We start from the raw sequence: 25144 nt of genomic DNA, 5'->3' as shown, positions 1-25144 counted from the left end.
AAACAGCTACTCAAAAAAATTTGTTCAAATTAAGAATAGCAGGTGCATTGAAGAAATCCTATGAAAACTAATATTTCAAGCTAACAGGGCTCTTCAGTAAATATATTTTGAGAAAGGGCAACAGCTGAATAATCATAAAATAAGCTCTTTGTGTAGCCAAACCCAGTATGCTTCTGAGGCAGCACCATCTACATTAATTACTACTTCCCCTTCCCCATAACAGTCACTTTGTCAGGAGGAATTTTCAAAACTAAAATAGCTTTTTGTTGAATTGCTCGATGTTTTGCATGATGGAAATTCCTTTAACACTTCCACTTCTGTAACTCAATACAATGACTCAAAAGCAAAGACAAAATTTCTTATAACATGTTCACAGGAGATGTTTAGGAGCAGATTTCTTGACCTGTTTTAAATTTGACTGTCATTTTCCAGGAACTGCAGAGTGAGTATTTTCTTCTTTTCTTCCTTTTTTTTTTTTTTTTTTTTTTTTTTTTAACACAGATTAAGAGGTTTTTTATACTCTTGCCAACCATTTCTTTTTTGAAAGAGTTTAGCTCCTCTTTATTCACTAAGATATTCCAGCTGTACTGTCACCCATGCTCTGCTCACATCTCCCTGGCCCACACCTCTTTCCCTTGTTTCCTACAGAACATCTGGCAACACCTTCTCATCAAGCATTGGAAGTGCACTCACTAAGTAATGTGTTCTTGCTTTTGTTTAGCCTGAAATAATTTTGTGTTTGTTAAAAATGGCCCCCACTATGTTTATAAGTCTAGATAAAATACAAGCTCAATAAATGTAAAATGTCAGTAAATGGTAAAACAGTATTTATAACTGGGCCAGTCATTAAACACCAAACATTGAGTTATAGTGCTGTATTGCAGCATTACGAATTATACAGTGTAGGAGCAGAGAAATCAATATGTCACAATTTTGAATTACTCGGCACCTTTTAATTTGCAGAGATCATCTTGCTTCAGATCTTGACATGCATCACTGGGGCAGACAGGAAACAGGCCCCATGTTCAAACAGGCACTGGTTCCTGTTTTACAGGGCTTGGTAGGGTACGTGCAAATATCCTGTGCAGCAGAACTTTCTGATACCTGCCACTACACATCATCCTCAGCTGGATGCTAACATGCCTCTGAAATGTAAGCATGCAATTCAGTGCTGAAAATTTGGTTCACTGTGGTTGAGAAAGGCAGCTAGTTCCAACTCCTCCAATGTGGACTGAATTTGTGGTCCCAATCTCATCCCTGTACAAAAGATTGTTGGTTGTTAGGGGTTTTTTTCCCGGAAAGGGAAATTATTCCACCATACACATTACTGAAGGGTGAGTCACACAAGACAGGAAAAGGTGGTGCAAAGGCTGAAGCACTGTCTCTCCTCGAAGAAGATACAAATAATGTGGTTTGGGGCAGTTCAGAGAAGTGCTGAGCCTGCTGCTTTCTGTGGTACTCACTGGCCAGCTGTCAGCAGGGGGCTTGTTCAGTTTTTCATGACCATACCCAATAGTTATCAAAAAAATTTCACATATTGCTTACTTGTTAAATTGTCAGTTTGCTCTTAAGGACAGCCAAGCTGAGCCTGAGCACATCTGGGGAGCTTGAATAAATTTTCTCCAGCTGCAGGTTCCAAGTGATGATGCCTTGCTTTAGAATTGACTTTTACACACACTCAGCTATTCGGTCAAATGCATACTCATGCAATATGCAAACACGACATTAAAGGCAAAGGATTTTAAATGCTGGTATTTAAAATGCACATCTCCTCAGCATATGATAATGGTACTTTAAGCATCAGCATTTCTCTCAGCTGAAAATGTCTTCATCTTCCCTCCCCTATGCCCTTAGTGCTCAGGCTGCACACACTTGACACGCCATCCTGTCCCCTGTGCTCCCCATGCACATCTTCACTGCCCTGTAGCCTCCATCCTCCTCTCCTTGATCCTACTCTCCCTTTCAGGTCCTCTTCCCAAACACTGATATATTTTTAGATCTTTTCTAAAATCAGATCTTCTGATCTTCTTCAGATCTACTGGTGATGCCAAGGCTGTATATAGAAGATTAAGAAATGGTGCATGCAAACCATATATTTATAAACTTAGTCTATTTAGATGGACTTGTTAACTGTATGGGATGTCCAAATAAATAGTATGGGTGTTAAAACTCTCAAGGTTAAAAATGAGGTTGTCAATCTGTAAGAAGAAAATGATCATGTGCTGCAGAGTCTCACCTGGGAGCTAGGTACTGAATGCCTGTTTTGAAAATAATGCTAAACATAAGAGTTGTTATTGATCCCTTCTGTTTAGATGACACTCACTCTTCCTAAGCTACATTTGGTTTTCCCCTCTGCTAGACCTTAATTCTTTTCTGTCAGGCCATCAAAGGCACCAGAAATAATAAACTAAAATGTGCTTTCTCTGGAAGTAAAGTAATAGAGAGGGAGACAAATAGATAAGTGACTATCTGAGGACCATAGAAGAGATTCTGGCTTACCTAGCACACAGATTTTGCAGGAATGGCAGTATATTTGCAGAGCCTAATGAAAGTGAGCCAGGGCTGAAATACAATCAGCAAGGCCTGTCACTGGGGTATGGGATATCAGCATATTTACTGAAATCCCATACGTAGCACTACATATTCAAAGGAGAGAGACAGAGAGGGAGAGAGCTGAGCCAAATTGATGATGACCAGCCATGAGAAGGAAAATCCTAAACACCTCCCTTGGCCTCTGCATGCCACCTTCCATGTCCCCAGCCACAGCACAGGCCTTCCAAGGGTTCTCACTTTCTCCCTGTGCCAGAGAGGGGCTGTGCTGCTTTGCAGCTGCTGGGGACAGCCCCAGTCCAGCTGCCCACTCCCAGTCCTCTCCCCAGCAGGACAGCAGCTCCCATGCACTGAGTGAGGTGGCATGAATCCCATCATGTTTTGGCCCATTTTGGACTCTGGTCTACAATCAACATCATTCAGACAGAAAATTACTTCAGAATGGAGAAAAAAAGACCTCTGAGACAACTCCAGTTTACAGCAAGCATTCCCAAATACCTGTATATCTTGCTAGCTCTTAAAGTACCCTGGATTTATTTCTGTTTGGAGGCAAAGGCTTTCAGTTCCAGTTTATAAATGGCTCAAGATGTTACTAGACAAACAGAAATAAAGAACTTTGCTTTCACTGATGATTCTGAAACAGGAAGCCACCCTAATGCTATGAGGTAGATTTTTTTATTTTTTTGAACGGGTTATTTTCCTATACTATTTCTCTTCCAGGATGTACTGAAGGTTCAGTGACTGTCTTGCTTTTCCTCATCACTGCATGAATATGCCCCCTGGCCTGTGTAAACACTGATGTTTAACCTCAGAGACACACTGAGCTTTCAGAGGACTCTGGCAGGTGCCTCACCAGAAGCTCAATACTGGCCCCAGGTTAACATGTGCTTAAAGCTGCACCTGAGCTAAGGGACCTTGTTGAACTCTGACTCTCAAGCACCCTCATAATCACTTTCCTACACAGTTCCATGATTTATGGGACATGGTTTCTCCTCCAGGTGATCTCTTTTTCACAGCAAGGTATCCCAGTTACAAACTCCATCTGGCTGATCCCACTGTTGACACCTACATGCCTCACCTGCACCCCTTCAGCACCTCCCTTGTATCATAGCCTTATCAGCATTAACTTCAGTGATGCAAATAGCCTAGGAAGTACCTGATAATAGGAGAAGGAAAATCTAGGATGTGCAGCTTCTACGTTTCTATGGAGGGTTCAACAATTTTTACTGCAGGAGAGACTGTAAGAATCACTATTATGTAAGAATATGTTTAGGCTGCAATCTGGGCAGTTTTATTTTTAACTCTGTTTAATGAGGTTAATGGCTTTTTCCCAGTTTAAAGACAGAGGTCCTGTCTTTCTTCCTCCAAACGCCTCAATTCCATGAGTTCATGGTGCTCTCTTTCTGTGGTGTTCTTCCATAGAAGTAGTCTATTCCCAAACTTTGGCATAGGCTTCTTCCTTCTTTTTCCATTTACTGTGCTCCATAAATTTCAACGAAGAAAATATAGGAATGCCAAAAAAAAAAAAAAAAAAAAAGGCTCTGGTTTTTCAGTGCACTGTGATCCCAAAGTCATCCCAAAAAGACAGTTGATCAGTCAGGCTACCCTCTGGGTGAAACTCAGTGGATAATCCTCCCAACCCAAGATTAGGCCTTTATATATCTGTCTCCCTTTTTTCTTCTTCCAAGTGATCCCTGCTATTTGCCCATATCATGCATTTATTTTCCTGAATTGTTGCTCTGATTTTTCATAAATGATGCTGACTGACTATCACATCCCATTATTTGTGTCACAAAAGATAATTCTATAGAACTCCACTACGGCCTCTCGTTTCTATCACTGTGTATTTTATATGCACACTTCAGCAAACGTGAGATCCCAAGCAGGATTTTTCCACAGATGGGCTGGATACACTGTGTCACACTCAGTGATGGAAAGAAATGTTTCATTTGACTTAATTACCTCTACCATTGACCACAGTGCCCAATGAGAACCCTTCCATTATGTGACATCCCTGGGGGCATATTCCCCCTTCAACCATGCAGGCATTTTAAAAACCTCTGGGAGTTGTATTGTCAGTCTGCATGCTGAACTATGATGAGTAAATGTTGCTCCAACAGTTTTTGTCAGTGCTAATTTACTTGCTCTGTTTGTTTGCTTGGGATTTTAATAACTGTATTAAAAGTCTTTGCTCCTGTTGTATTTGACATTGTGCCATTGGTCCATTAGGATTTGGTTGAGTGTTGTGCATTATTTTTAATTTGTATTCACAGTATGCTCTGTAATAACTCCCACTGAATTCTAGCAATGGATGCTGTGAATTTGTATTAACAGCAGCACTGTTTTATGCAATTGTAGTAAAATTCTTTGCAAAAGAATACTTAGGCATCATCTCCTTTAGTGAAGGAGATCAGAGTTTCAAATAACAACAGAGACTTGCAAATTGTTCCTGGGCTAATTGTAATGGAAGGATTCATCTTGGATGGAAATCATTGGCACAAGCTGATGTTGATGCCAGAAGTTTACATGGTTTCGAAAAGCAATTAGACACAATTATGGAAGAAAAATCTATGAAAGGCAACTAAACACACAGCTAGGTCTAGCTCAGAAATTCCCTGAGCCATTGATTGCTGGAAGCTAAGAAAGGGTCCTAGGGATGGATCACTGCACAGGTCTTCCCTGGGACTGTGCTGCTGGGCACTGCCTGAAGAACACACTGTTCTAGTCTGACCCAGTATGGCCTTTTGTGTAGTATCATGTTAAGATGTCGTGCTGAGAGCCTTTAGGAAGAAAAGAGAATGGGGGAAAAACATTATTTCCCTTCAGGTTAACAGCCTGCAAATTTTTCTTGGTTTGTGAATTAAAATCTTCCTTTGTACCTAAGTAATTTAGATCCTCTAGGCCCATCAGCTTCCTTTGGAAAAGCATACACACCAGACTGAACTACAGTCATGGGCACATGCCTGCAGTGTCCTTAATTGGATGAAGGCTCACACAGTGGCTGGCAGTAGAGCACTCATTTTCAGTAGTTACTGGCCTCAAGTTTGGCAATGAGTATTTATCTGCCATTGGGCTGGATCATCACTGCTAAAGAGCAGAAGCTGGTTTCTTATTTAAACTAAATAAAGGAATCTGGTGAAGCACACACAGTATCTTACTCTGATAGATATAAAAACATAGCTTACAACAGTGAAAAATCATTAATTTTGTGTGCAAGAAGCAAGTCCTGCTGTTGGTTAGAACAGGGAGCTAATAGTACCAGGCCATGGGTTAAATCCCCATACAGGTAATTCACTTAAGAGTTGGACTTGATGATCCTTGTCTGTCCCTTCCAACTCAGAATATTCTGTGATTCTGTAATATGACATCTTACGAGACACTCAGAATCCTGAAGATTTCTCCGTGTGCCCTGATTTTTTTTCACCTTGACCTTCTCCAAAAAGTGATTGGTGCTTGACAGGATGAGTCATCAGTGGCACATTTGATGAATATTTCCAAGTGATGGTACATTTAACTGCTTTTAAACACCTAATGATTTAGCTAGGTTTATGTAGATCTCAGCAGACTGTTTGCTGGCTGAATTCAATTATTAAATTATTATTTTAATAAAGCCTAATTTTTAAGTTACAGAACACAAAATTCTGCCCTGAAAAAAATAGAGAAAAAACATTAAGGCAAGATAAAAAGCACAGCAGCAACAGCCAAACAGCCATACAAGGTGATTATTTGGTTTAGTTTTTTTTTTTTTTTTTTAATGGGGTACAGGAATGCATTGCTTTTTGTGATTTTTCTTTAGTGGAATGATTGGGGCCATTTGATGTCCTGGAGTCTGGCAGATGACACCTTACTTCTTTCAGTTTATCATTATGTAAAACCATGTTTCCCAAAACCGTGGGAGGAAATAAATGAAGTTGTGAAACGCAATGAACCAATTACTTTTTCCCAGTTTGAAACACATATGTTTCAGTTTTGTGAATTTGCTAGAAGTTTTTTTGCTAAAAACACTCACATAGTGAGTGCACTAAAAATACCAAAATAGTTGTCTCACACCAGCACCTCACTCTGGGGCCTCTCATACTTCCTCAGAATGTGAGACTCCAGTTTCACTGAACATCTTCAGTACCTTTCTCTTCTTAATTGTAACAGTCATTTCTCCTCCTATTTGCAATAACTAATATCCCTATGACAGCTATTGCTTAGATGAGAAGGCAGCACTAGGAAAGCATTTAATGAACATTAATTGCTTCTTAATATGATTTAGCTGCTGGAAATAAGAAGGCTAAGCTGGCTCCATGTGACCAGCAGCCCTACAGGCACCTCCACCAGACTCCATTCGAGACGAAATCCTGCTGACCTGGGGGACAGCAGCCTTTCATGGATGATAACCAAGGCTGCATTTTGCTTTTCCAAATTAGCAGCTAAGTAGGGCTGTAGGAGCTCAGTAACAAAGTCATGATGATACCACCTGGCTGATTAGTGATCTCTTCCTTCTGTGCTAGCCAGCAATTATCAATTCCTGCTGACTTCAGAAGCTAATGGGAATCAGAGGATGGGGGATGCTGCCAAGATGCAGCAGCTTCCAGCTGTGAGGAGGATGACGAGATGGGACACAGACTCTGTGTAACTGTTAAGTCTCTGTCTTTTCCTGTGTGGCATCTTTGGCACCTGTGCCTTTATCATTTTGACCCTCTACATTACATTATCCGACACCATCACTTCTGACACAACACCACCATGTAAGAGAAACTTGGGCTTTTGAATCCAGCACTCCAAAATTTGAGTCACCATTGATTCTCATCTCACCCTTTATTAGGGTCACTTAACCTTTCTACTAAGCTGCCATGCCAGGAAATTAAGGCTGGTAGCATTTAAAGATACTGTGACAATCAATCAATACGCGTTTGTAAACTTGTTAGTAAACAACAAGCACCAAGTGCCAAGTCTAATTTAAACACATATAGTTCATAATATTCCCATTTTCTTTGCAAGAACTTTTGTATGACACAAAGATTAACCTTCTGATCTCAGGGGGGAAAAAATCTTTACGGATATTACAGACTAGTGTTGGCAGCAGACCTCTAACTTGAAATATGATGTCCTCGCTGGCATCACTAAATTTCCCATGGATTAGCTGACAGTGATACCTCAGAACTCATGGGAAAACTGTATTGCAGAGGGAAATGACGAGGGCAAAACCCTAGTTTTTTCTTGGACTGTAATTCTTAGGCTTCTTTTATTCCGAACTGGATTTGAATACCTCTAGGCTTTTAAGATGAAAGACTTACTGTTTTACATAGGGTATTTAATAGCTATTATGAAATAGCTAATGGTATCCACTAACATAAGCAGGAGCCTTCATGTTTTACAGAGGTGATGGGGGATTGATAGTTCTAGTATCTGCTGATCAATAAACATACATGTACTTGAAAAGCTTGACTGTTGGCTTGTTTGAATACAGTGTCAACTGGTTTTATAGGATAGGCCCAAAGCAAGCATTTTGGGAAATTGTGATGAAACACTGTCACGATCCACTCAGCCCGAGCGGACGTCGTGATGGTTTGTTTGACCCCAGGGTGCAAAAGACAAAAGGCAAGAGACTCAGGTTTGTTCACCAGAAAGCAGTAATATAGTTTATTGGTGCAGCAATTCAGTTTTTGCGAGAGAGAGAGAGAGGTAAAAGGAAATGAAGTAAAAGGAGAGAGAGAGAGAGTGAGTGAGTGAGAGGGAGAAAGGATGGGATATAGCTACCAACAGACGGGATGCATCCTTGTGGCCGTCCAACGAGATGCGTCTTCAATCTGTTGGGGAGAAAGATCTCAAAGTCTCTTTAGGAAAGTCACTTTCTATATCCTTTTCCAAAGCAAGTGGCCTCTGGCCAAAAGGTGGGGAGATTTATGCATGATTGTACGCGGAGATCATTGCTCCAAGAAACAGGTGGAGCAGGATGCTACAGCCAGTACCCTGCCCAAGCACAGCATACCATGCCAAGCACCAAACACACCTACAAAGAGTCCTTGGCAAGCATCCACCTTGGCCAGGCCAGAACTCAGGTCCAAGAGTGAGTGGTGAGGTCCTGGGGTCTCAGTCTCTGATGATGGTCGTGAGACAGATCAGAGAAACTTTGGACCTACTCTTACAAACACCTTCACGTTCCAGACACTTAGGATCCACAACAACCTCAAACCAGAAAAATTCTTCAACAGAAGTCTTCACACTGGCTTTGTTTCACTATTACTACCAAGTACCTCAAAGCCAAGAAGACAACTGAGCTGTGCTTCTAGGGGGACTGTGCAATGAGCCAGTCAGATACCTGCAACTCCTTGGGACAGCAGCCAACTGCTTCTAGCTCCTTCCCACCAGCACCCACAGCCCTGCTCGCCAGCAAGCTAACAAATGCCCTAAAAAACATCTTCAGGTGTTTCCCTGCATATCCCATCACAATCCCAAATGGTGCTATGCTGTTCCTCTGGTGTGCTACAGGTATGCTGCTTGTTATCGTCATATCTAACCACCCACAATATCAAGTTCGTGTTATTTCATTAATATAGTTGCAGCAGAGCTCTTTGAGACTTGCTAGCCACCGTTTGATGAGAAGCAGCACTAAGGCATAAGGAAATGCTCACAGACACAGAAAACAGGAAGGATAGGGAAGGATCTGCAAAAACACAGTGTCAGGCATTCATGATTGAAAGGCTGCTCTAAGTCACAGCATCTGTTATAGCCACTTTTAATAAAGGGGCCCTGGTTTTTGCACCTTGTCACCTTACTAGGTGACATACCGATGGGTGGCCTGTGAAAACAACACTGAATGCACCATCAGGTAGAAAGATACAAAGTTACTACAGAAACATTTCTTTACCAAAACCACTGCAAATCATAGAACGTTTTAGGGTGGAAGTGACCTTATAGATCATCTATGTCCATCACTTGCCATAAGGAGGGACACCTTACCCTAGGTCAGATTGATCCAAGCTGGCCTCGAGCACTTCCAGGGATGGAGCATCCACAGCTTCTCTGGGCAATCTGTTCCAATGCCTCACCACACCCACGCATCTTTTGTAAAGAATATCTTCCTAATATTCCATCTAAACCTGCCTTCTTCCAGTTTAAAGCCATCCTGCTTGTCCTATCACTACATGCCCTTGTTAAAAAGTCTCTGTCCAGCTTTCTTGTAGGTCTCCTTCAGAGACCAGAAGGCTGTAACGAGGCTCTCCAGGCTGAACCGCCCCAGCTCAGCCTGTCTCCACAGCAGAGGTGCTCCATCCCTCAGATCATGTTCGTGGCACTTCTCTGAACAGGTCCGCATCCTTCTTGTGTTGGGGGTCCCCAGATCTGCACACAGCATTCCACGTGGGGTCATATTTATCTAAATTTTTTATACCATACTTTTACAAAGCAAAAGGCAGGACAGATTGATTTTTTAATTCAGATAAAGAGCTATTGAAGTAGCAGCTACTTCGCTACACCAGCCACGGGGCACGGCTGCCCGCCGTCGCCGCGCGGGCCCCGCACCCGGCCAGCCCCGCACCCTGCTCCCGCCGCCGTCCTCACCCCTATTAAAGTTTCGGCAGTTTCCGCTCGCTCCCCAGCGGGAAGCGCCCGAGGGCACAGGCCTCCAGCGCAGGCCGCGCGGGTGCCGCCCTCACGCCGGCCGAGCCCGGCCGCCCCTCACAGCCCCGGCGGGCCGGACCCGCGCGGCGGCCGCGGCGGGAGGAGAGGGGGGGCGATGGCGGCGGCGCAGGGCTGCGGGCGAGGGGCGGAGCGCAGAAACCCTGTGGCTGCCATGGCCGCCTCCCCCTCCCCGCAGCCTCCCTTAAATACTATGGGGCGGCCGTAGCTGCGGCGGGTGCCGCTGCCGAACGCACCATGCGGGCTGTCATCGCCTTGGCCGCGGCGCTGGGCAGCGGGCTGCTGGGAGGCTGCCTCATGCGCCTGGGCGGCCAGCAGCCCCTCCGCGCCAGGTAGGGCGGCCTCGCCCGCGGTCCGGAGCCGGCTGGGGAGGGCGGGAGGAGCGGGACGAGCCCCGCGGGCAGCGCGGAGCCCGGCGCGGTGCCCCCGGCTCGGTCTGGGCTCGGCGCGGGCGCTGGCGGCTCCGAGCGGGTCGCGGGCAGGAGAGCGGCGCCGCTCGCGCCGGGTGATGTTCAATCACTGGTCCTGACAACTTTTGTTTCCCCGTCTCGCTTGCCAGGGGCTGGGAGGAGGAGGCAGGAGTAGCGGCTGTCACGCCGAAAGTGGTGCGAGCCCTCAGGTCTCCCCTGACGCCCCTTCCTCAGACCGAGAACAGGTACGGGCTGCCCGCCCGCAGGTGGGTCCGTGAGGTCGGGGCTACAAGAGCAGAAATTCGCTTTCGCTCCGGTTCATTCTTCCTTTTGTTTCGGCAGCTTGATCAGAGAGAGTGTTAGAGATTATTATAGCAAACGTCACTTTGCTTTAACTATAATGAATTATTTGCTCATGGGTCCTCTTATTGACGGCTGTCACTCTGCCGTTGGTTTTGAGCCCAGTAAAACATTGCGTAGAGCAATTTCATTAGCGTACGATGTAAAGGTGCCTGCTGAATGGCGTGTTCCAGGTATCTTTTATTCTTTCCAGGAAGGTGGAGCTGGAGCTGGGTAATTTCTGTTACTGTTTTTGTAATTTGTATTTAGTTACAAATACAGATCTATCATTTACCGTCTATAGGATGAAGGCAAGACACATGAAGCTTGTTTTGTTTTGGGTTGGCATCGTATTTTGTGGGAGCCCACTTCCTTAATCCTGTGTGCTGACCTTTTAGATCAGTGTAGATCTTTGCTTTACAGCCTGTTATTTTACACTGTGAAGTTTAATATGGAGATACTTCATAGAAATCAGCTGTGAATCACGTTGTACCTTACATGCAGACTTCAATACTAATGATTATTGTTTTCATGCTTTTGAGTCCCCCCACACTGTAGGAAAACTAAGAGTGCAGAAGATGATGGTGTAATCCACACATGAGATAAATGCTATGTAAGAAGTAGTATTAAAATATTTTTGCTTTCCTCTTTTACTTTGTATGGCCTTATTAACTTTGCAGTTACCATGACTATTATATGTTAATATATATTATGGTCAAAAACAGATAATAAAAATTAGAAAGAACTTAAGAATTGGGTCTTTCACAGAAACTGTGTTGTCCTGGTTGTGGTGAAGACAATGGTGACAGTGCAGTTAACCTTCCTGAGGCCACCATCTCACCCAATCTGGTTGAATTTGACAGTCTGTGCTTCCACTTAGTGAATGCAAGTGATGTTAGTTGTAGTAGCGATTACAGTGTGCCCTAACAGTGCATTTCTTACGTGTTTCTGATGAGAGACCCTTGTGCTCCCTCCCTCAAAATTTAGAACTTTCACAAGCTGTAAGTTTATAACATCTTTCAAAATTAGAGTGAAAGAATTGGAACAGAATTCTGCAAATGTTCCTACCTGATGTTATGAGCTTTTAGCCTGCTTCTCTTTCCTATTCTTGTTTTTCCCTCTCTGCGTTTTTTCCCTTCTACCCCCTCTTAGTATTGGTTTTGCAGTATGAATTGTTCTGCTTGGCTTTTTTTTGTAGCCATTACTCCATTCCTCTCATCACTCTGTTTTGGGTTATGTCTGTGGTTTCCCCCTGGCCTGTCTCCTCATGCTCTTCCCTGCTAGTTTCTGAGCTGCATCTCCTTTCACTCATCTCTGTGTGCTATACCATGGAGTTGAATTGACTAGAAATGCTGGCAGAGAGCACTTCATAGAACAGTCTAGCTATTTCCCATCTGCTATTAGTACACTCACGACTGGAGTAAAGAAAGTAGAAACAGTGCATACCAAAGAGGTCTGAAAGTCCATGTCATGTTTTTAACATCTGTAATAGGGAAAGTGAGATTGAGATTTTAAATATATATATTTTTTTCTTTATTCTACTTGGAGGATTTTGGCACCAATTTGAAGCTAGTTTTGGTCAGCCTGAAATTGTATTTCTTCATGACTGACTGCAAAGAGTATCAAGTAAATAATTCATCAAAGAAAGTTTCAATTTACTTAAGCTCCTGTAACCATAGTGTCTTTGGAGAGATGTCTTGCCATCTGAATCCAAGAGTGGATGTGCTTTCTCACCTGAGTGACTATGCTCAGTAAGCTGGCCTGACAGGAGTTTGTGATGCATGTTTGGCTTATAAGAAAGGAGAGAGAGCTGCTGGACTGGACTGACCAGGAGCTGTTACTTCATCCAGAGAGCAACAAGACTGGGCAGGGTGCCATGCTGGAGGGGTTTGATCCAGGCAGCAGCTGGACTGGGCCTGGCTAAGGGCCATGCTGGAGAGGTTTGATCCAGAGAGCATCTGGTCTTATTCAGGGGGTTTAGACCAGTGCCTCAGTGATGGCGATGGATGGTCTAGTCAATAGGAATTAGATTCCAATGTGCAGTGGGGAAGTAAGGTTCTCCCAAACAAACCTGATCATTTGAATGGTGTTGGTATGTTATTGGCAGCAATGTCCTTCCCTGCATAAGAATAAGAAGTACATGGATGTTTCCAGGAAAGCAAAAAGAAAAAAAAAACAACAAAAAACAGAGGCAGCATCCTTGAATTCTAAGTATAAGTAATCTAAACAATCTTCACAGTCACAAGCTAATCTTTTTTCTTATCATCCTTTCCTTTGCTGTTGGAGGCATATTTGTAACCAGACATCTTCCAAAGAATCTCTAAGGCCCTATTATTCTGTTGCCTTGCAGTATTGAGTGCTAATCTGTTCTTCTACTTCAAGTAATTCTTTTAAAAGGATGAAATTGAAGGATGAAAGGATGAAAAGCAGGGGACTGGATCAGACTCTCTTAGATATTTAGGCAGCTATTATGTGCAGCAATGTTTAAATACATGGTGACCAGACACCTAAAGTTCTCTGGAGATCTGTGTTTTAGTAAATAACCTTGATGTGGTTTGTCTCTTACAGGATATTGCTTACCTCTTTTTCTTGTTAAGTGTTAGCTAATTGGGGCAATTTGACTGTCTCTACAGTGGAACTTGCACGTTTAGTCTTGGGCTTATTTCACAGCCTACTGTGCTTCTTAGTAAGGTTTCTTACTGAAAAGAAAGGCCACTTTGTAAGTAAGATATGGCCACTTAAGCCAAGTTAGGAAGATATGTCTAGCAGTCCCCAGATTTATTAATGGAACCAGTATCATTTATACTGCAATACTATGTTCTCTGGCAAATTATCCTATCTATGGCTCATACTGTCTTCTTAATTTTTAAGCTGTAACTGCAACAAATTATATTTTCTTATACTACCAGAACAACTGAAAAAAGGAATCTTGCACTTTTCCCACCTTTAGACCCTTGATCTTGCCTCTCTCCTTTCCTCTCTTCCTAGCTGTGTTTGTGCAGGCATGTTTGTTTGTGGTTGCATTAATAGTACAACAGAAGGCTCAGTGCTGCTAGTGCTTATCAGGGGAAAATGAAAATAGTAAGAGAAGGTAGGTAGTATTTTCTTTGTTATGAGGCCCAGGGTGTGCTGGGTTAAATTTAGGCAGAAATTCTAGCTCCTATTATACTACCAGGAATATGTAGCAGATAAATAATGCCAGCTCCTGCAAGGGAAGTGAAAATAGCACTATTTGTGTATACTTTACATAAAAGTAACAAGGCAGCAGCATCCTGAAGGACTGACCACCATTACTCTGTTACTCTGTGTTGCCAGTTTTTAGGCATTCACTGTTTCCCTAGCTTGTCTTTACAGGTCCAAGGTAGGCACAGAGTGAAGACCACTGGGGTAATTGAACAGTGGGAGGAGATGACTGAGGAGCTATGAGTAAACAAGTTAGTATTAATACAGTGTTCCATAGTATTAATTTCTCCAATTCCTCTCTCAGCAGCAGATCTGTATGCAGGCCCAGGAAATAAACAGCTACACTTAATTAACAATGCTACAGAGACCTGTACATTCTGTCTCCTGTCAAAATATTGCATTCAGGCAGCCAGAAGGGGAAGAGGAGACAGGCTAATAGCACAATTATGGAGTAGCCTCGTATATTGCACAAATAGTTTGCTGTGGTTTAGATTAGTCAGCAGTGGGGGTCCACTTCACTAATTTTACTGCTCTCTTAATATTTTGCCCCTTCATTCCCAAGTGATGTGCGCAGACATATTTTAGGAGCACATTTTGAACGCATGCCTCATGTATTAGTTCTGTCTAAATGAATAGGTGTTCGGTAGAAAGCTGCTGCCAGGGTACATTTATGATCTGACAGTGGTGATAGGTTTCCCAGACTCTGTTTACTTGGTCCAAGTGAAACTGCTCTGTCATTCTATCATGTGCCCTTGTAGCATCATTTTATTGTAAGTACCTTATTCTTTTCACTTCACCTACCATGAGACTCTGAATGTTGCTTGTCATGTTACCTGTCATGCAGTTTATGGATTTTATAAGTAAAAAGTATCTGATGTTATACATGACCCTGGTGAATGCACTGGAGGGTCTTTCAAATAATTTAAAGATGCAGTTTGTGTTAAAGACCGGATTTAGCATTCATTAGAAAAGCAATACCTCGATAGGAATTTGAACAAAGATAGTAGGATCAGTCTCTTTAACAGTTACTATGATTAATATTTCAAGACAAATTCTTACTCCTGTGGTTTGATGAAGCCATTTTTATAGTCCATTTCACCAAGAATTTAAATTGTGTATTGGCGTATTAATCAAAGTGTTGTGAACTTTTAAAACATCACTATATTCTTATCATCTGATTAATGTGAAATAGCTTTAAAGACAGCACTTAAGAGCAACTTTCCTGGGGAAGTATGGATTGTGGCCTTTTTAATAGTATTCAACTAACAGATGATGAGATTTAAATATAAATTAGTCCCTTCAAGGGAGAGATTAAGACAGAAGACATTCACAATCTGTATAATGCTATTCAGTGCCATTTTGGTAGAATGATAAAAATGTGCAATTTTGCATGCTGAAGTTATCCTTTTTAGCTGGTGATGCTCAGCTGGAACACTTTTAGAACACTGTGCTCCTTCAGACAAACAAGGGCAAGAAGCTATGGAAAAGAGCAACAATTGGCTCTACTGGGTGTGGAGTGAATGGTCAATGAGTGGGATTTTCTCTTACTTTTTCAGTAGGGAGTGAAATTTTTGTTGCTTTCACTGCTATCAGACAGTTCAGTTCTGAGAAATTTTGAATATCTCGTCCCACATTCTTTGTTTCCACCTGACTTTGAGGGATTTTTGGAGGAGTGGACTTTCAATCTTCACATTACACCCCAACTCACAGCATCAGTTTTCCTTTTTCCATCTGCCTTTTTGTTTTGTTTGTTTTCTTCCCTATCATTCCTCCATCTTATGCCCATCCCATTTTCCTACTCTGATAAAGGGTGTTGTTTTGTTTTTAAAGGGTGTCTCTTTGCTTTCCTTGCCTGTGCCTTGTACCTTTCTGCTCCCCTAGAATGCTATTACTTGATACACCTTTCTGTCTGGAAATTCCCTGCACTAAGGTTTCCTGTTGTCTCAGGACTGAATGCTACAGGAGCAGCAAAAGGACTTTCCATATATTTTCTGTATTTCTTATTCTAAAGGTAGATTCAGTCCTTGTTTTAAACAATTTTGCAGTTTGAGGATCTGCTGTCTTTCTGAAGACATCTATCTAGAATAAAAACGTGCTGATAAGTATGGCACATGGTCTTAATCTACTGTGGATTTATTAAAGTACCGATGGTGTACTTCCCGAGTTCCTAGAATTACCATAGGAAGTATGTGGTCAACAAGCTGTTCATATATGATTAAAAAAAACCCTGTTTTTCAGATTTGGTCCAATGAGATTGGCTTTGAGAACATGTAAGCCCTAAGGAAAATACAGCTGAAATTTCCCTGTATCATCAGTTTTATGAATTCAAGACAACAGAATGTTTCTATTTCAAGTTCTCATTTAGCTCAATAGTTAATGAAATGTTGAATGTAGCCTGATATCTGCATTGTTAGGCACATTTCATTGCAGTGCTGCTCTAAGTAGTGAACAAAGTGTCATCCGCTAGATCAGGTAAATTTATTTAGTGGTACATGTTGCCTTGCACAATTTTCTGAAATGAGCAGAAATTTAATCTGAGTCTGATGTCTGCACAACTTTGCCACGAATAATGCAGTAGAAGTCTGGACTGCCTCTTGCACACTCATTTTTATCTAAATACAAAAAGATTTCACTCACATGAAGCAGAGGCCACTCTGACAGTGAAACAGAAATTCAGAAATTTAACTTTTAATGGAATGAGTCATTGTTTTGCATCTCTCGCAAAAATAAATTGTTTTAATTTTGTACCTTTTGCATCACATAAAGAGTGTTGAGTAAATTTTATCTGTAAAAAGTCATTAAAGAAGCATTTTGCTGATCTATCATGTGGCTGTAAAAGTGATTGTGAGACTTTAATGACGAAATAGAATAGGGATTTATTTTGTTCTTTTTTTTTTCTCTGACTTCCTCTTTTTTGAATTTTTCAAGTCTTGAAAATGAGTGAAGAAAAACAATTATGTATTAAAAAATGAGTCAACTTGTTTGCATTGATCTTATGAATTTAAAAGGACTAGAAGTCTGTGGAGTAAAGCTGGTATTTGAGAGAATATTCATTCATTGCCCCACAGATCTCAGGACATAATAGGAAGCTGTAAGAACTTGTAATGGTTGTCTGCACAGAGTTGTGAAAGAATGTTGGTGCTCTGCTGCTGCCTGCTAATGTACCTCGCAGGGAGCTGATCAAACCTCACTACCTGCTCTGACTTGGTCATCCTGGCAACCTTCATGTTAGACAGAGTCACTTCTAGCCAGCTGTGGCTCAGAAGGACTGGGGCCACTTCTCAAATCAGCATCCAACATCTTAGGTTTTAGTTATAATATAAGACTTATTTGCAGCAGTAATATACACTTGCCTTATATCACTAGGTATTTTTTTTAATCTTATTTTGTTTAAGGTGCTGTTTAGGCAGCTAAACTTTTGCCTGTAGCCATTTCTCTTATTTCAAGCTGCAGCTGCAGAATAATCACTTGAGGTTACAGAGTTAAAGAAGCAAGAGAGAAGAAGCATGATGTAGTGCTAACTAAATTTGCTTGAGAACTGGAAAGGGCCTACCTGGTTGTTCTGCATAGACAGAACCATTCAGACCAACCTGCAATAAACCTGTGTACATAAATTTTGTAGGCAGAATATTTGCTAGCACTTGCTATGTGAGATCTGCAAACTTCTTCACTCTGAACTGTGTACTCTGAGAGTCTTGTGCTGTTTGTATTTCATTCCTTGAGGAAAAAATGAGATAAAGAGCTGTATGCAAAGGCAGCCAAGGAGCTCTCAGTAGGCAGAGCCAGCTGTTACTGTATATTGAAGTCCCTGCAGAACTGAAGGGATAGAGGTTCATATTGTGTTGTCTTACTGTTGTCCACAACAAGGGGCATACAGACTGGATACTTCCTCAGGGGCACTGAGTGTATGCTGCGAAGAATTTCTTGGTGGTGGGAAGAAAGGAAGAGGGCTGTTCTCTCTCCTCTGCAGGCTACATCCTGTGAGAATTGCTGCTAGGGGTGACTGGGTCTCTAGAAAATTCATGGGCAATGGAAAGAAAAAGAAAGGCAGTTCTTTGACAACTTTGTCAGCTATGTCCATGAAAGCCACTTCAGCAGCAAAATAAACAAGCATTTATTCTTTTTCTTCTTCAGTCACTCTTCTCATTTGAAGTGTTTAAGTAGAGAAGGCTCAGGAGGGACCTTATTGATACCTGAAGGAAGGCTGCAAAGAGAATGAAGCCAAGCTCTTCTTAGTGGTGCTCAGTGATAGAACAGAGGCAGTAGGCACTAACTGAAATGCAGGAGGCTCTCTCTGGCCATCAGGCATCACTTCTTCACTGTAAGGGTAACTGAGCACTGGCACAGGCTGCTCAGGTAGGTAATGAATTCTCTGTGCCTGGAGATATTCAAAGCATCCGGACACAGTTGTTGCTCACCCTCTCCCTGCCTGAGCAGGGAGTTTGGACTAGACGGCCTCTAGAGATGCCTTCCAACCTCAGCCGCTCTGTGGCTTGAAATGGCATCTTTCCCAAACAAGGTCTTCAAAATCAGCTGGTCAGAAATCTTGTTGCTAAGGGGTCTCCATGTTGTAGCAGGTGAAGACAGTGGAGTTTTGTTCTTGTCAGTAAAAGCAGTGATGGTTCAGAAGCAGAGTGCGTTGTGTGCAAAGCAGGAAGGCCCTTTCTCTTTGTGTGTGAGTGCCTCTGTACAGAGATGTTACAGTTGTTCTCTAAGAACAATACACAGTGTCTATCTTCTGTGTTTCTACTTCTAGTTTGGACAAATAGGCTGCAATGTACAAGGGCTCTGGAAGTAGTGAATCAGTGGAAAGAAGCAGAAAGGAGGGGAAGGTGGCAGGGAGGAACATGGTGAGGGGCAGGGAAAATAATGCCAGAGGAAAAATCTTTATGATAAATGGCAACACACAGAGTGGAAGGCTGATGTTAGAAGAGACTGATTGTATGAGATTGGACCTAGATACAGGATGGACTGAGGTGGATGGAATAAGACCTTGGTATCTCAGTCATTTACTAAATTACTCTCAATCTTCTACATCTTGCTCAGCGCAAGAGGACCACACAGGAGTTTGTTGAAAATAAGACAGGAATTAAAGATCACTATCTGGCACGTGACTTGGTTCCTTTTACAAATATTTGTCTTTTCTGTGTATAAAAAAAATAAACAAGGCAGGAAGGAGTCAGTAAGTTAAGGTCAAAGTACAAAGATCCATTTCACTTGTGGTGTTTCCTGTATATATTATATTCATTTTGAATATTGCATTTCATCAACAATTTTAGGAAATCATGTCTGCTAAATATTTTACTAGTGAATATTTTAAATATCTTCAAAACTTAATGTTCAGGAGGCTTTCCATTTATTTTTTTAAAATTACATTTGCTGATTACAGTGTAAAGTGGAAAATCTAATTCAGACTGTGAAATAGGGTTATTATAAAGATTCAAATATTTTATAGTCTCTAGCAGGAAACTCTCTTTTAGTAATAGGAGCTTCACAATAGAAGTCCCTAAGATTTGTTTGGTAATGTTTTCAGCTAAATCAACCATTATTAATCTTATTGTCATAGCAAAGCAAATGTGACAACATTGGTAGAATATATTCTCTCTTTAAAAGTTTATTGCTTTTTCTCCTCCCGCTTCTTTTCAACAGAACAACTCTTAATAAAAATGGAATTTACCAGTTTGAACAGGCTTCAAAATGTAAAGCAATTCAGGACAACCTTTTGTCGTCATCTGTCAAAAAGAAAAGGTAGGTGTTTGCTGTCCTTTCTGCTTTGTTTGTTTTAAATAGAAGGGTAAAAAATTGTCCTTTTTTACATAATTCTTGGTTTATTAAAGTGGAGCTATGCATCAGAAAACTGAATTTGTTCAACCAATGTTTGCTGCATTTTTTTCTTTTGTAAGATTTATTCAAGGTGGGATTGTAGCTTTTTTATTTTCACAATAGATTTATTTTCACAAAAGATTTCTTCTTGTCAGTTAGCAACATTACATTCCAAGTTATTCACAAAAATATTGAGTAGAAGTGTGGGATATAATTTCATTTTTGAGTGTCTTTTCCCTGACTCCTTGTTATGAGCGACTTTAGTTAATGATTCTGTTCAGCATTGTTGACTAGAGTAAGTTTGGAAATGTGCTAGTGTAAAGACTTGCTGGTTAGTCACATGACTGCATTATGATAATGAGTCCACAGGAAACTAACAGTCCAATTTCAGACACGTTATAAAAGACCACCCCAAAATAATTCTGGGTTTCAGCTTGCTGTTCTGTATTTTTCTGGCATGGAGAAAAATCCAAGTTTGATATCAGTTGTGCTTAAATTCCTTGTCACTTTCCAAAGTGAAAAGGGGAGAAGCAGCCATTGTTTTTGACATGCAACCTCTTTTCCTATGTGGATGCACCAATAAATAAAACATTGTAAGTAAGAAAGGCTTCCCATTAGGACTGAGTTTCAGCTTAAAATGGATGGTGCAATGCTGTCTTTAAAACTGGGAGCTTTCCTCCCCACTCCCCTTCATTTGGGAAGGGAAATGGAATGAGGAACAAAAGGTGAGCTACAAAAGGTGTTCTGTCATTTTACCTGTTGTCTCTAAACTGTCTCAACACTATTGTCATTGCTGTTATCCTTTAGATATCTGCCAAAAATTAGAAGATATTAATACTTTTTCAGTGCTTTGAATGTGCATAGGAATTCCACCTTAGCCACTGCAGTGGTCTGCTTATCTGAAAAATATTCTGGACAAAAAAAAAAAAAAAAAAAAAAAAAAAAAAAGCCTTCCAGGTGTTATTTGTCAGTCAGGTTTGTATAGTATAAGTGAGTTTCCTAGGACAGAAAATTATTATAATGATTGTGGTGCAAGTGGCAGACCAAAACAGGACAAAACAAAATGTTTCATTCATTCACTCTTCTCAGCACTGTAATTATTATGTTGTCCAAGTATTTTTATAGCTCTATTTACCTGAGCTTTTTTATCTTAATAATAAAAGCCTTTTAGCATCAGTGAATATTTGCTGTAGGCTTTCTGGGTGCCAGTGGAAATATATGTTATGTGCCAGCTCTTTAAAATGGAACAGTGGAGAAGATGACTGTCTGGGTTACAGCAGTCATGAAATGATTCCCTGATAACCTGGATTGATTCCTTTGGAGAAGTGAGTCCCCAAGCCTCCTGCAAAGCAGAAAATGCTAACGTTTGTTTTCTGAGAGCAAAACAAAGTTTTCTGGGCTGTAAACCCAGCTGCAGCAAATCCCAGAGCTTCATGTTGAGTCTTTAAAAAATTATTTCTAGGAATACTGTCTGTATTGGAGTCCATTTCATATAAACCTTTTATTGGTATGAGCAGATGCCTTGCAGAGCTGCCACAGCTGAGAGCTCCTGTCCCCCAGGACAGCGTTCTGGGATGTCTGTGCTGCCTGTGGCACTGTGCCAGCTGGTAAAGACACGTTCTGACAGTCCAGAGTGTCTTTGTAAATCACAAGAGGAGTTAAACTGGATGCATAGGATGAGCAGAGGTGGTGTTCTGACTTATAAAGATTGGGAAATGGTGATTTTCTGTGTGAGCTGGTGAGCTTGGATACCTCCAAGCAAGAGCAAGTCTATCCAGGAGAGACAGCTGTGGAAAGGCTGCAGTGTTTTTGCTCTGTAATTGGTGTTTTTACCCTAAGTGCATCTTCTGTTACAAGTATGAGAAGGCCCTTACAGCTTTTGGCTGTGAGTGCCTATGTCTCCTATGAGGTCTCAGAACTAGCACTATGGATGGTGCTTTCATTCTTCCCCCTACCAAATGTTTCCCTATAACTTGCTAATAACTTTTCAGTACATGCAATTTCTTTCTGAATGCATGGTAATTTTTAATTTCATTTCTGACTCTGATCTTCATCTTATCAACGTCTTTAGGTTAGGATTTGTTTTTCTGTATTTTTTTTCTCTTAGATAACGATAGTCTGAGTAACTCTTCACGGTGTATTATCCTATTAATTTCTGAATTTTTTTTGTGAATCCAAGCATCTAAGAGTGATTTCTTGTTTAGACTGAGGAATGAAACCAGATGAGTTATTCAACATCGGAATACAAACACTCCCTGCCCTGCCCTTCTACTGTCAATTGTCTGACCTCATGGTGACTCAATTTAGGTATCAGCTTCAGCAGGAAGGTAGTTCCGTTTTCTCTGCCTGCAATTTCAAGGTTGATAACATACCAGCAGGCAGCTGCCAAAATAAGAGGGCCTTGATCCCTGTTTGCCCATTTCTATTGTTGTTTGCTTATACTGGCTGTGGTGTTAGATGGAATCTTTCTTAACTGGCTTAACACAATAAGAAAGAAGAAAAGGTACACACATGTCATATTACCTTTTACGCTGGTAGTAAAAATGAAGGCATGTGACAAGTGCAAAGCCTGGCAAAAAAAACCAGAGGAGTCAGGTAGGCACCCATAGTGACACAAGAGAGTTGGACTGGAAGGAGGAAGAATGGACTGCACTGGGTCAGATCAGCTACAGTGCAAAAAAACTAGTTTTTTTCTTTTCCTGCTTCTAACAATTGAGTTCTCTTGAGTTGTGAAGGGCTCAATAGAATCAGTTTAATCCTAATCTTCTAGTTCCACTGAGAGTTTGCTAAGTGTGGAGGATGAAAATTGTACGTTGTCACAGGTGCAAACTTGAGCCAGAGACCAGTTTTAATGCAGCATTCCTCTTAAAATTATAATTTTAATTTATAATAATTTTCCCATGTGGAAACTAGACATGATTTTACTCAGGGTAGGATAAATGAGTTACCTTTAGCAATTGCAGTACTTTTATGAAGCAAACAATCTATTTTGAATGTAGAGCAGAATGTTTCAATTACCTGATTGACCTTTACTGGTACAACCACAAGAGTTTTTTTATGTATTTCTTTGTATCAATTCTCATGCTCCACTTAAAAACAAGTGATGTTTCTTGCCATCCCAACTCTTGTAAAACTATTCAAAATAGACACTTCTAAGTGACAGCTTGAATAAACTCATGATTGTTTGGGTCAACACTAAGCTTTTTTGTTAAAATAATACAAGTTAGATCTTGTGTGGAGATTTGAGTCCCATAGAATTTTATTCATAGCATCCATTCCATCTTTTCTTCCTATTCCCCCATGATAAGTCACTTATTGTTTATAAAAATCCTGTATTAAGATCCTGGCACAAATAGGAAAATTAGTAACATTGAACGTGAAAGCAAAAATGTCTTCATTCTTTTGACTTGCATGTTACAAAGTATTTTACATATGAACAAATTTAAATCTCTTGACTGGACTTTCAAAAGCAGAGAGCTTTCTGGTTATATGTAGCAATATAACCAAAGTTACAGATCACTTAAAATAGCAGATTGTTTTATTTTTAGAGACAGTTTAAAGGAAAACTTACATCTGTAAATATTGGTCTGTTGTCTTTAGATGACTGAGCTTTAGGGAACTCTATAAAGTGAATGAAAGAAAAGGTATAAGAAGTGTTATGTTTCATCTTGGCCTGCAAGAGCTTTTAAGGTTTAAACCACCAAGTACAAGATAATTATTTATATTATTTTGGAGTTTTGCACTTGAGGTGATTTCTAATAACTCCAAAATATTTATGGTCAGTTATGTATGTTTGAAGCAAGTGTACTTTTGAAAATTTCTGAAGTTCATTAGGACACCAGTACAAAGAAGAAATGTTTAATAGGTCATGCTAGTTAAATGAGGATAGTGCTGTTATAAATTACAAAAATAAAATAGGTCATGGAGTTCTAAAAGCAATCTATTATATATGCACCATGCACATTATTATTAATAAATGCATCATTTGAATGTTTTTAGAGAGTGTTTCTAAATATACATACATATATTCTAGTGTTTGATGTTGTTTCCTTTTTTAGATACTCAGAAGATTATTATCTTCACATAGTCACAAAACTGCAGAACTGCACCTGGGTAAAGAAACCAGAAGAATCTACAAAATTCAGGTAATTTTCATTGTCTCATTTAGAAAAACTGTTTTACCCTATATTTTTCTAACAAGCCATAGATTTAAATATTCCCTTTTAAACAGATAATTTTTTATTGCTTGTAGCTATTTCTATGAATTTTCTATGAAAATGCTAGGGCTCTTCTTGTTTGTTGGAATTTAACTGTGTAAACTAAGTAGAATAAAAGAACTACAAAAGTAATTTAATCTGTCCTCACTATAATGAGTAGTAAACTAACTTAAGTAGAATTAATTAAAATATTCCTGGCATAAATCCAACAGTGTTTAAAAAGTACTAGTAATGTTATTTTGTCGGTCTGAACTGACACACTGATAAAAAGCTGTAATGAAGCAGTGTGTTCCTTACCCCAGGACCACTGCATGTATTACAGAAGTGCCAAATGCACTCATTAGGTTTGTCACTGTATGTCATGGCCCCTGAGCATGACAGCACATGATTCCTTGTTCAGGATGGCACAGAAGGTCATGCTCACTAGGGATGGTGAGCCCTGGAAAGCCTAAACTCTCATTTGGAAATCATGCAGGTTTTAAAGAGCAGCTTCACTGCGCCATCCCTGTTGTCTCCAGGGAAAAAAGCTTTCTTAAATTGCATTTTTACATGGATCAGAATTAAAGATTCTGTCATGATTGCTAAAAAGTAATAAACTGACCTATCTTCCAACTCTTTGGAGTTAAATAGCATTGAGAGCTTAATATCCACATGCTCAGCCTCATCCCTTTGGAAGAAGTAGTTTTGGGGTGAGGGGAGACAGGGTAAAGGGTTTTGTGCAATATAAATTGCTGTGTTTGCTGTGTATCACAGCTGACTAGTGGTGTTTCCCAAAGCTGAGTTAGGATTATACACAGAGTTAAAGAAATTTGGCATTGACTCGGGCAGGCCTTAGCTGTGCACAGAGCTATCAAGCATGGTAAGGAGCTGTAAAGCAGCCCATTCATTTCAGAACAGGCAAGTGTTTTGCACAGAGTTGACAGGAGATGAAGCTGCTCTCACCTGCTCCTCACGCTGCTACATTTGAGCTTTTTGTTTTCCAATCTAGTTTTT

At 40.7% G+C, this 25144-nt stretch overlaps 1 protein-coding gene across 2 annotated transcripts in view; it reads left to right on the top strand.

Moving 5' to 3' along the window:
- The first annotated feature begins 10249 nt into the window (after positions 1 to 10249).
- Positions 10250 to 25144, top strand: part of ST8SIA6 (ST8 alpha-N-acetyl-neuraminide alpha-2,8-sialyltransferase 6) — a 36913-nt gene continuing 22018 nt past the window's right edge. Inside the window, exons 1-4 of one of the 2 annotated variants that reach the window (XM_056485682.1) lie at positions 10250 to 10511; positions 10739 to 10834; positions 19761 to 19859; positions 23993 to 24079. In XM_056485682.1, coding sequence (XP_056341657.1) covers positions 10417 to 10511; positions 10739 to 10834; positions 19761 to 19859; positions 23993 to 24079 — 377 coding nt within the window. In that variant the 5' untranslated portion in view covers positions 10250 to 10416. Of the gene's footprint in view, positions 10512 to 10738; positions 10856 to 19760; positions 19860 to 23992; positions 24080 to 25144 lie in introns of both variants that reach the window. The other variant, XM_056485681.1, reaches the window with a different exon arrangement.

Source organism: Oenanthe melanoleuca, chromosome 2 (genome assembly GCF_029582105.1).
Source record: "Oenanthe melanoleuca isolate GR-GAL-2019-014 chromosome 2, OMel1.0, whole genome shotgun sequence".
NCBI classification, from domain to species: Eukaryota; Metazoa; Chordata; class Aves; order Passeriformes; family Muscicapidae; genus Oenanthe; species Oenanthe melanoleuca.
The sequence above is the reverse complement of the archived record's forward strand: the minus strand, read 5'-3'. Positions and strand labels throughout refer to the sequence as shown.